Source organism: Gadus morhua, chromosome 6 (genome assembly GCF_902167405.1).
Source record: "Gadus morhua chromosome 6, gadMor3.0, whole genome shotgun sequence".
NCBI lineage: Eukaryota > Metazoa > Chordata > Actinopteri > Gadiformes > Gadidae > Gadus > Gadus morhua.
The window spans coordinates 11,340,700-11,353,512 of NC_044053.1; the positions used below are offsets into that span (position 1 = coordinate 11,340,700).

The following is a 12,813-nucleotide window of genomic DNA, read 5'->3' on the forward strand; positions in this document are numbered from 1 at the left end:
AGGAGAAAGGGAGAGAGAAAGGGAGAGAGAGAGAGAGAGAGAGAGAGAGAGAGAGAGAGAGAGAGAGAGAGAGAGAGAGAGAGAGAGAGAGAGAGAGAGAGAGAGAGAGAGAGAGAGAAAGGGAGAGAGAGAGAGAGAGAGAGAGAGAGAGAGAGAGAGGGACGGACGGATGGACGGACCGACAGACAGAGTAATAGCAGATGTAGGAGGCCTATTAAAATGGGCCCACTTACAGAAGGTATTTATTTTGCTGAGTATTACCAAAATAACATTTGAGCGCTGTCTGTATTTTTATTCTTCCAGACTGAAGCTCCTGTTTTTCTCCTCTGCTCTCTCTGCCTAACTCTCGCTCCACTTTTCCTTCCATTGCCATGGCAATGATGTTACAGTGACTCCCTAACCCATCTCTCTCCTCGGCAACCCCGAGAAAAGAGAGACATAGAGAGAGGGAGAGAGAATAAATGAAAGGGGGAGAGAGAGAGACGGAAGGGGGAGGGAGAGAGGGAGAGAGGGAGGAAGAGATAGTTAATGAAAGAGGTAGAGGGAGGGAGACGGAAGCGGGAGAGAGTAAATGAGAGAAGTAGGAAGAGATGGAGGGAGTGGAAGGGAGAGTAAATGAGAGTGGGAGAGAGAGAGAGAGAGAAATAGATGGAGGTAGTGGAAGAATAAATGATTGATAGGGAGAGAAAGGGTGAGAGAGTAAATGAGAGAGGGAGAGCGGCAAAGAGAGGGAGAGAAAGTAAATGAGAGAGATGGAGATGGAGGGAGAGAGATGCAGGGAGAAAGATGGAGGGAGACAGAGTAAATGAGTGAGGGAGAGAGGCACGGAGAGGGAGAGAGAGTAAATGAGGGAGGGGTATTGAGAGGACAAAGTACTCCGTTACCCTGGAAACAGACTGGGGGTCTCAGCAACCCCCATCCCTTATCAACCGGTTGAAATAAGCTTGTTAGCTACAATTCCAGGGGCTGGAATGGTGTTGTCCATACCTCCTCGTCTCCAAACTCTACTTTCTCAATGCACACACATCTCCAAAATATATGGGGGGTACATCATACCACTGTCATATCACCTCGGTGACGACGGGCTCTGGTCATTCTGTCTGTAGTACAGTAGTACTTTTTATTCTTTAATCAAGCTGTTCCGCATTCTTATCACAGATCTGATTTGACTGCATATGAGAAATAAACATCATTATATTTATGTTATGCACTTTTGTTGCCCAGAGTGGGTTTCCTTTGCGATGTCTCCACAGGCAAACACTGGCTTCACTCAAAGGAGCTAACAAGCCAATCTCTCTGCTAATAAAAATCTACTTTTATGGGAGAATCACAAAATTATTTTATTATAATGTTGGAAGACGAATGTTGGTGCAGCGTGTATGTGTGTGTGTGTCTGTATGTGTGTGTGTGTGTGTGTGTGTGTGTGTGTGTCTGTATGTGTGTATGTGTGTGTGTGTGTGTGTGTGTGTGTGTGTGTGTGTGTGTGTGTGTGTGTGTGTGTGTGTGTCTCTGCCCCTGGCTTTCGCTCATGATCAGAGGTTGTGGAGGAGGAAGAGAGGAGCTGGCTTGAACAGGGTTTTTCAGGCAGCATATCAATATGTCCACAGAGGTGGGACCATTTGCAGCCTCAGTGTTACCCTTTACCACCATGAAGGACATTTCAGGGACATGTCCTTCAGGAGCAGGTGGGGTTCAGGCATGTTACTCAGGAATGTCTACAGGTAGAATGTGTATATTGGGGTTTCAATCCCAGTAGCATTAGCTAAGGATTCTTTGGATGAGTTGGTTTTTCATCTGCGTAATTTAACGATGAATAGATCAACAAGGCTCATGCTAGGCACCTCATTTCTTGTGCTGACCTTTTCGAGCACACATCTCATCCCAGCTCTCCCCAACTAGCTGCAACCTATTCTCCCAAGGCAGGACATAACAAATAAAGCACCTTTTGGAAATTGCCTTTCGAGTGTAGGTGGCGCTTAAACCCAGCATGATGGCGTTGGTCTTTTCATTTCACTGCTAGAATCCCCCTCAACCGCTTGCTCTTTCGGAGGATGAAGTGATTGCTTCTTGTCAGCAAAAGAAATCGACCCAAAACACATTTAGGTATTTTTGCTCTGAACCTTTTGAGTCTCAAAGCCTATACAGTTAACCGTTAATTGTTTTATGAGCGCTGCAGTTTAACACAATCTCAGGATCTCACAAAACTCTTCAGAGATTCATAAGGAAGAAGCTTTGTCCCTTAACTCAAAGATGCGCACACAAATATATATTTCTTTGTGGCCCAGGATGTGTTTCAATCTTGGCAGCTGGACTTGACTTGTCAATAATATCAACGTTATTTGTGTTTTTTGCATAGATTACTTTAAAGTGTTTGGTTTTCGAGTGATTTCTTGAGCATCTGACTACAGGAAGAATGACTGGTTTGTGGAGATGTGAATTGCATCTTCACTGTGTTAAACCATGTTTTAAAAGATGCACATGTTCCTGTCTGGCCGTAATAGTCTGCAGCTGTGGCTCATAGGTTAATTGAGCCACACCCATTCTGGTGCTCCTTAAGAGGGCCAGAGTTCTAGACTGGAGGGAGGCTCGAGTTGTGCAAGTGAATCAACTGTTGTGCTATTGTTTTTAAGTGAAAATATGCTTTTTACCAACAACATTGTGCATCAAGGAAACTCTTTCTCACATGGTTTTTAACTATATTCCTGTTTCTCCAGTTCAACATTCCTACCATCCCCGTTATTCATGCAACAGTGAAGTGCAGTGAAGTGTAATGCTATATGATATATCTTTAACTCCCCTTAGCTAAAAGGTCTGGCCCTCCTAATACGATTGTGCTTAAAGAACCCCTTCAGTTGGCATCCATTTACTTACTGTTATATTTTCATTAAATGCGTGTGGTTAGATGTATCTGCGGGTACATTTTTGAGTGAAAACGAAAAATGCAAACAATGTCACACCTCCAGTCATTCCCGAAACACAAGATGGAAATTGGGGGGGGGGGGGGGGGGGGGGGGGCAGATGTTTAAAATAAATATGAGTATTAACATCTGGATGTGCTCTATAGGCTGCAGAGCATACACTTTGTGAACTTTATCCAGAGTCACTTCCTGAACATTGAGATTGAGACATTTACACATTCTGCGAAGCAACTCATCTTAAATGAAAGCAACATGTATCACTTGAAAGAGAAGCAGTTTTCATCATCTTTCCAACAGACTGGAATGGTCTATCCAAAGTGTAAGTCTGACGTTTATGTCGAGCACACAGAGTTCGGATTGAATTGCATCAATTGTGTTCTTATCAGCTAAGTGGCATTTCCAGTTCAAGCCGAGGATAACCCAAGTGTTCCAGTTGAACCCAAGGATAACCCAAGTGTTATGACTGAGTAAATGTCAAAAGCAAGACGCCAGCGCACCCTCCATTACCGAGGATCGTTCTACGTGTTAAAGTGCATGTGCAGATTTGTACGGTCCTGCAAGAGCGCATGTGACGCGATGTGAAGCATGCATATGTATGTCACTTTGCCTTGTGCAGAGCACACTGAGGGCATGTGCACTTGTGTGAAACGGACTGATGTGAATATATCTCCATACATCAGTGACTGAGTCATAAGGGTAGGACCCACTCATGTGAGACGGGGAGGTCTGTCCGTTCGGGAGAGATACGGCCTGTTCTTCTCAGCTCCAGAGGCGCCGCATCCCATTAGGCATACCAGGCAACTGCCTGGGGCCCCGCAATTGTTTGGGGGCCCCGGGCCACGGGGGGGGCCCCCTAGAGGCCCCCCCCCCCGTTAACAATCCTCTGCCTAGGGCCCCCACACTACCTAGAATCGCCCCTGCTCAGCTCTTCGAATATTCAGCGGCATGTCCGTACTGTTTCTGGTTGAACTTGAATAAGCTCAACATTATGGCCTGATCCTGTTATTGTTTGTGCTTTCATTACAGCGGGCGTATCTGCGTGACTTTTATAACAACCAGTCACACCTTGTTTAAAGAGGAATGATCTCAGCCAGGGACGTCCCTAGGAATTCTGGGCCCCCTGACAGAATTCAGTTATGGAGCCCCCCCCAAAAATATATATATTTAATATATATATATATTATATATAGCCTACATTTTTTATGTTATATATTCATTCACATTTTATAATCAGTAAATATTGGGTAATACTGGGTCGAAATTGGGTAGTCATTATCATCAGAAGAAAATGAATAACAACTGAATAACATGATAAACCTACCTACTTACCTAGGCTACTTTGTACACTAGATAGTTAAGTTGGTATTTAGTTACACATTTACCTGGCTTGTAGTTACTATAGACAGAAATAAGCTAAAAAAAACTGTGACAGTGCTGCTTCTACTTAGACTGTCCTCCTTCTCCCCTTCTTCTATTTCAACCTCACTGGTTTCTTCTGTGGGTTCATCATGGCTTGAAGACGGCCCTGACTCTAAGATACATCATATAATTCAGAATATTTCCCATAATTATCTGAGCATATTAAACAATGTTGTCAACAGTCTATTTGATTGGATTGAGCTGGGCATGACTAAATATGTATTTGTATGTTTTGATTTGCTGCATTAGCCTACAATAAATAGCAGCTATTAATCTAAGGGTGGACTACTTGTAATTTTAGCTGACTTAAAACTAAAAAGTCTGCTAAAATGTAGGTACCCTTGGTTTAATGTCTGCTAATATTGTAATGCAGCCAATCAAAATATTCAAAATCTGTTTACATAAATGTTATTATCATGCTGGCAAGCAGTATGGAATGTTAATCATTGCATTATCTCCATGGTCTGGGTGAATACTCGATTCTGATTGGCTGGAGGGTGTAGGTTATGCTGCTATCCATTTGGATGGTAGGCTGGTACGAACGAACGTGACGTATTTCCCTTGCTCCAGCCTTCCAGTTTGCTATTTGTGTCCGACGAGTTTGAGAAGAAAACTATTTTGGAAAAAAGAAATAATCCAGTGTATAATGGTTGCCAGCCTTTACAGAAACATTAACATTGCAAGCCTTTTACGTTGAAATGATATTTTGCCATTTTCGCCAATTTTAATTTCAACAAGTGCTGTCGTGTTTCTGTCGAGCCACGAGGGGTAGTAGCGGGCTAGTCATCATTAGCAACATAGCCTCTTTAGCAAACCAGCTTGAAAACACAACTTTACATTGAATTTCACGCAAAGCAAGACCATAAATTGGTGACCGGATTAAAGCAGCAATGAAAGCAAATGTGTAAGAGGATTTAAAATCGACATTACAACCCCCAACGTGGTACAAATACAAAGAAAATACAGCTCAATCCCCATTGACTATGGGCGCAGCCATCTTCTTTGCTAGTTGTACAGATCTGCTCGCTCTACTTTGAAAGCGACGAGATACTACGACCGAAAGGGGGCGTACCTCAGTGAAATGCCGCAATAAAGCTGGGAGATTTGCGACTATACCACTTCGTACATCCAAATGGATAGCAGCATTAATTTACACCTAGGAAAGACGTTGACCCTATGAAGACGCTATGGCCACGTTGCTTGCCAACGCCTGCATACGGGAGACATTAAATAGTCCGCTCGACTTGTAAAAATCATGTAGGCTTTTTGTAAATTGGATATCATGTGAATGGTAATACAAACAATCTTTTCAGTTTTATCATCCAGTGCAGGCTGTAATTATTTTAGCTACAGTAGCGCTAGCTGCTAGGCTAGGCTTGTTATCAGGTTGTTGGGAAAGTGTAGAGGGAGGGATAAACCTTTCTTGGTAAAAAACTGGGTGACGAACTTTCGACCGCTTTGAGCTCTTTCCTCTCTCTCTCTCTTTCCTCTCTTTCCTCCCCTGACAACCTGATTTCTTAATTTCAGCGACCGGGATACACACAAACTGACTTTAGACTGCTAGTTTAAGACACTAGCAGTCTGCACTTGCTTCACAATGATCTGCCTGGCTGCTACTTTGCTCTGCAGTAGCGCAAGACTTGGGCTGTACCAAATAATGACAAATGAGAGGGGTGATAATAGGGAGAAGACTTTCTAATGATTTTGTATAAAGAAAGAGAAACAAACCACAACAAAACAACGAAACAAACCACCTTAATTAGATTTTTTTCTCTTGTTTTTTTTGCATATAGTTTTAATAATACCACCAGTGTCCTCTGGGGCTCCCCCGTAAGTTCTGCGCCCCTGTAATCATCCTAATTTACCCCCCACTAAGGACGTCCCTGATCTCAGCAACCAACTTGATTTATTTCTTGTTGGTTTTGAGAAAAAAAAGTTAGAAAGGGTTATCAAAAGTTTTGGTAATCAATTCTGATTGTGGAAGTCCAGATTGTGTTAGCGTGAGGTGAAATTCAATCTTCTGACTATAATTCTTCCTGGCTTCCATATTTTTTTGCTTTTAAAAATATGCATTTTATAATTATATTTTTAATTCTCAATCATAATCAGATAATCCAATCCAAAAACAATTACATGGAAGTACATTAAGTGCGTACAATATCACACATAAGAGAACAGTGGGGAAACTGGTGGGGAAAGTGAATGAAGTGTCATAAATTGTAAATTTCCACCTTGTACGGTACTTAACGCGGGGGTCTTACGAATACACATTTTGTAACCTTCGGTCTAGGCAATTAGCAGCCAATTTTATATGTAAGCATCCATGTGTAATTACACAGTACTGCATTTCCAGCTGAAAAACATGGTACTTAATGCATTCAAGGCTATTATATGGCAAGGACTCATCAGCATAACATGTGGAGGGCTGTTCAGAGGGTAAAGAAAAGATGTCTAATAAAGCTCCTTTTTGTCGGTGTACAGTCAGTAAACACATCTTTTGCCAGGTCTACTAACCATAATTGTGAAAATACTACATGTACTTTGTCAAACGTACAATAAGCTTATATTCGATTAAGCATTCAAAATCACAATAATAGGCAGGATTTCAATCGTTTCACGTCGATCGATATCTTTGTGAGAGATATGAGATGAGACACAAAGAATTGCTTGTTTTTCTATGGCTCCACGCAAATGGAATAATCACTTGTTTAGTGACGAGAACACAATAGCCAAAGCACTTAACAGAAGTGTAAATGGGCTTTCTTATGTCTGGAAGGGCTAGTATGAAAATCAATAACCTTGGTTCCTTCTTCACTTAATTCATCAGATTTCTCTTTCCATCCATCTTAACATTATTAACTTCAACAGGCACACTGTACAGAGATCTCACAGCCAGACCTGAATATGCAGCAGATATATTTACACTATGGACACAGGCTTTTCAGCATAGTGAACACCTACAATTATGCTGAGCAAATACACATGGTTGCAGCTCACATCGAGATGGAGGGACAAAGGGAGTAAGATGCTTCTCCTCTGATCTTATCAATTATCGTGTTTAAGAGACAAAGATAGTCTGTGCTCCCTCGCCCCCCCCCCGCATTCATCACACCCGTACTCCGTAATTATCTAGCTGAAAGTAATTACCATCAAAACCTCTGATTAGAATCTCCGTTGCTCCCAAAGTCAGAAGCTTGGGAGAAGAAACAATTTAAGTTATTATGATTTTTTTTTTCCTCACTACAACATTTGCAAACTGTTGTCGTTTAATTCATTTAATTGTAATGGAACAGGAGATATGACAGGGGAGTCATTCTGATTGGATGAATGGAGAAGAACATTGGCATTGAAGTCCCTGATTGAAAGTGACCCCAGTTTATTAACAATAGGGGCTAATTATGATTCACTGATTACAACTCCTGAAAGAAATCAGGTGTTAAGGATGCCCCTTGCTGGTCACATTAAAACCTCATCTGAAGGTATTTATTTTTAACATAGAAAGCTAGAACTTCACTGTTTCTTTTGTAAGAAGCCATCATTATTCACAATTCCCTTGTTTGGATTGTTGTTTCAGTAGAAGTGATAAGAGAACAAAAGAAACAATCCTGTTTTAGCTCCATTTCACTCCATTGGATGTTTGTGATTCCAGCCGGCTCCCACTTTTCTTTGCTCATCTTTATTATCCACTTCCATTTATTTTGATTGTCTCTCTCTATCCTTTGTCTCCAAATGATTATTCGCCTCAGATTTTTTGTGCTGTTTTTGCATCTCTCTCTCTCTCTCTCTCTCTCTCTCTCTCTCTCTCTCTCTCTCTCTCTCTCTCTCTCTCTCTCTCTCTCTCTCTCTCTCTCTCTCTCTCTCTCTCTCTCTCTCCCCCTCTCTCTCCCCCTCTCTCTCTCTCTCTCTCTCTCTCTCTCTCTCTCTCTCTCTCTCTCTCTCTCTCTCTCTCAAGCTGAGGTCACGCCGCCCTCCAGCACCCTTCCCAGAGCGAGGATGACATCATCACTCTACGGCCGCCTTCCCAGAGTGCCCATTCATCACTCTCATCATCATCATCATCATCATCATCATCATCATCATCATCATCATCATCCTCCTCATCCTCATCATCCTCAACCTCAGCCTGGCCGCTGCATTTGCTCACTAAGACAGTGATGCACTTCCACACAAACACACACACATGCACACGTACACGCACACACGCATATGCATACACACACGCACACGCACACACACACACACACACACGCACATACACATATACGCATACACACACACATACCCACACACATATACACACACATACACATGCATACACACACATACACACGCATACACATAACACACACACACACACACACACACACCCCCACACCCCCACACACACACACACACACACACACACACACACACACACACACACACACACACACACACACACACACACACACACAAATACACATAGCACACAAACACTCATACACAAACACACACCTACTGCAGAAAAACAAAAAAGGGCAACAGCCTCCACCATGTCTATGGGATGGTTGGACGAAACAACGAAGGAGTACAAATCTGGAGCAGGAGAGGAGAGAGAGAGAGAGGATGTTGGTGGAGGGAGAAGGAGAGAGAGAGAGCGAGAGCGAGAGCGAGAGAGAGAGAGAGAGAAAGAGAGAAGGAGAGAGAGAATCCTGCTAGGCGAGGCAAAAAGCTCTGACCTGTGCACTTTCAACAATGCGTCTCAATAAACCACAGCGGTGCAGACAAATCTGATGAGTCAGACTCAGGGCTACACGGGGAAAACAGCAACATAAAAAAAAGACCCCCCCCCCTCCCCTGCAACTCGCTCCTCCAGCACCCCAGGAGGGCAGGCACACTTCCGCTCTCTTAGTCACCAGCTCATGTAAAAACAGGTCAAGAACAGCCCTCCCCAATACGGGAAAGTGCAGCTCATGGTGTACCCACTTCAAAATAAAAGCCCTCCATGTACGTTGAATCCTCCTGCCTTAATGCAGGGAACATGAGCATATCCCAGCAGCGCTAGTGATTATGTCGGTAGGATAGAGGCAGGGTGCTTCCATTGGGTCTTTAACCCGCCATCACTCCCGCGCTAAGTGAGGCTGGAACTACTTTGTCGCTGTTTTGATTGTTGGTTTGCTTAACTCACATAGTCATGAAACGCCTTGGCCTCACTCGAGTGTTCACAAGTCTCTCTTCGCTCAGGCGCGGCGCAGTACAGGTCCCAGAAGACACTGCAGGGTTCGGGGTCATGGAGAGAAGACGCAGGGAGACAAGAGAAGAATTAGGGTCCGCTGCTGACACTTGAGGGATTTGACTGTATATCTATTGAATGTTTTTGGTCAAATGGAACTTGGTAAGCATCAAATTGCCAAGTTCTAGAGCAGAGATGTATACTTTCAAGAAAAAAAGATCTTGGTGTTCATTTATGTTTTCATAATATGAGTTTGAATGGTAAATGTTAATCTGAGTGTGATGGTACATGGTCATCTGAGGGTGAATGGTAAATTTTAATCTGAGGGTGATGGTAAATGTTAATCTGAGGGTGAATTTGAAACTTTATTTTAATTGTGATTGGTAAATACTAATCTGAGGGTGAATGGCAAATGTTAATCTGAGGCTGAATGGTAAATGTTAATCGGATGGTGAATGGAAGGTGTGTTTGATCTGGTGTGACACTCACCACCACCAGGAATGGAGGAAGCCTGGAGGTTCCCCTAATGTGATGTTCTTTTCCCATCGGATCTGACAGAAAAATAGAGAGGGAGAGATAGAGAGAGAGAGAGAGAGAGAGAGAGAGAGAGAGAGAGAGAGAGAGAGAGAGAGAGAGAGAGAGAGAGAGAGAGAGAGAGAGAGAGAGAGGGAGAGAGAGTGAGAGAGAGTGAGAGAAAGAGCGAGAGAGAGGGAGAGAGAGGGAGTGAGAGAGTGTTAATTAGGTGAAAAGCTGGTAATGGGTAACAGAAATCAAAGGAGATGCATTAGAGATTTTCAGATCGTATAAACAAGTATGACATGACCATTAAGTACATTACAACAAGGCTGCAGGGAATTATTTTAGGCAAATAATGTTGCAAATATTCCCTTATTCTCATAAATACTTTGCTTTGGATACGTGCATACATTTGTCTGTGAGTGTGTTTGTTTGTGTGTCTCCCTCCCGGGAAGCATGTACTGGGCGTGTTGACATATCTAGTGCGTGAGGCTCCTCTACTGATGTCAACCGCCTATTGTTTGTAGTTGTTTGTATGAGAAGAGATGACCTCACGGCCTGAGGTGCCTCATCAACGCATTTATTGTATCGGCAAGAACACACAGGTAGTACATCATCACAATGACGGTCAACTACTACGCTCTCCCTCCCTCCCTCACTCCCACCCTCCCTCCCTCACTCCCACTTCCTTCCTCTATCCCTCCCTTCCTTCCTTCCCCAGTCCTTCCTTCCTTCCCCAGTCCTTCCTTCCTTCCTTCCTTCCTTCCGTCCTTCCTTCCTTCCTTCCTTCCTTCCTTCCTTCCTTCCTTCCTTCCTAATCCCTCCCTCCCATCCTTCCTTCCTTCCTTCCTTCCTTCCTTCCTTTCTTCCTTCCTTCCTTCCTTCGTTCCATCCTTCCTTCCTTCCTTCCTTCCTTCCTTCCTTCCTTCCTTCCTTCCTTCCTTCCTTCCTTCCTTCCTTCCTTCCTTAATCCCTTCCATCCTCCCTTCCTTCCCCAGTCCCACGCTCCCTTCCTGCCTCCCTTCCTTCCTCCTTCCCTCCCTTCCTTCCGTCAACCCTCCCTCCCTTCCTTTCCTTCGTCCATCTTCCTACTCTTTCTTCCTTTCCAACTGTCTTTCCATCGCTCCTGCAGCGTTGTCTCCCCTCTCCTTCCCTCCTTCTCTCTTTAGAACACGCCAGCAGCCAAGGTCAGCCCCCCCCCCCCCCCCCCCCCCCCAGCTGACATCACCCAATGGGCAGAGTCGAGCTGATTTATGATCGCATGATGTTCACCGAGGTGTGTGAACACTTTAACACCCATGAACAATCACAGACACACACACACACACACACACACACACACACACACCACGCACACACACACACACACACACAAACGTACATCGCTGCATAGCCTACACTTAAAAGATTAAATTAGATGAAACAGAATAAAGCAGAATAAATAGTGATGTACACACACACACACACACACACACACACACACACACACACACACACACACACACACACACACACACACACACACACACACACACACACACACACACACACACACACACACACACACACACACAGGTTATTATTCTGGATGGCAGCTGCAGGGGTCAGCAGTCTGAACGACCTGAGCGTGACCTCTTGAATGTCAGCTCGCTGTTGAGGGAACCTCTTCATAAACACAATGACAGCTTTGAGTTCTTGACTTTTAAAGACGGCCATCTCTCTGTTTATTCTTGCGCCAAATCCCAAATTGTTACGTGAGAAGACAAATAAAAAGGTGAACACAGGATAACATTGTCAAAAAGAAACGTTTTGCTCATTATATCACGCAACCGACACTATTAATCACAGACTAGATGCAGACAACGACGATGCCAATTTAAACATAGATTGCTTATTTTATAGAATTGCACATATTCAAACCAATGTTGACCTTTTAAAATGTTAGTATGTTTCAGTTTTCTATGTTCTGTATGTTCCCAACCATATTGCATGTTAGAAAATAGGAAATTCCCAGTGCAAATGAAGATGAGGAATCCTAATCTGACCTGTTGTGTCCCGTTCACACCTTTGATATGAGCCGCATGGTCATCCATCTGCTAATTTAATGGTAATCTCAGCATAGTAAAGATGTTACAGCGAGGAGAGGTTTTAAATGCATTCATCCTCTGCCAACTTCTCTAACAAAACATGCAACGTTTTTTACCAGTTAAACCTGATTACAAACGGTTCAACTCTGCAAAAATGAAACATCCTACATCTTTTTTATTGACCACATATTATCGATTATCTCTTTTCGTCTTTAGATGTACACACCATTATTGAGTGTATGAGTTGAAGCTAAAGTGTCATCTTGTTTATGCGTGTAATAGGAGTTTGGTTTGTGTGTTTGCGCTGTGCTTCTGTGAGTGCATTAGGCCATGTCAGGCTCTCATGTCTGAGACTGTTTTAATGGACTTTGGTTTCCACAGCCTGGAGATGTAAACAGATGTGGGTGATAAACATTGTATAATAGGCCTTTTAAGCTGTTTTGGTCGACCCCTCCCTATTACTACTACAGTATCAAGGGGAAGGGGGAGAGAGGGGGAGAGAGAGAGAGAGAGAGAGAGAGAGAGAGAGAGAGAGAGAGAGAGAGAGAGAGAGAGAGAGAGAGAGAGAGAGAGAGAGAGAGAGAGAGAAGGAGGGGTGTTAAAGAGTGTGTGGTTGATTGTTCCTCTATATGAGGAAGAGTATGTGTGTGTAGGTGTGTGT

General features: G+C 43.4%; 1 protein-coding gene across 2 annotated transcripts in view; it reads right to left on the reverse strand.

The window, feature by feature from the left end:
• Positions 1–12,813, reverse strand: part of ssbp2a (single stranded DNA binding protein 2a) — a 49,683-nt gene that overhangs the window by 16,722 nt on the left and 20,148 nt on the right. For both annotated transcript variants that reach the window (XM_030358623.1, XM_030358624.1), the window contains exons 3-4: positions 10,039–10,100; positions 9,505–9,589 (exon numbers count right to left, since the gene is read on the reverse strand). In XM_030358623.1, the coding sequence (XP_030214483.1) occupies positions 9,505–9,589; positions 10,039–10,100 (147 nt within the window). The remainder of the gene's footprint in view (positions 1–9,504; positions 9,590–10,038; positions 10,101–12,813) is intronic.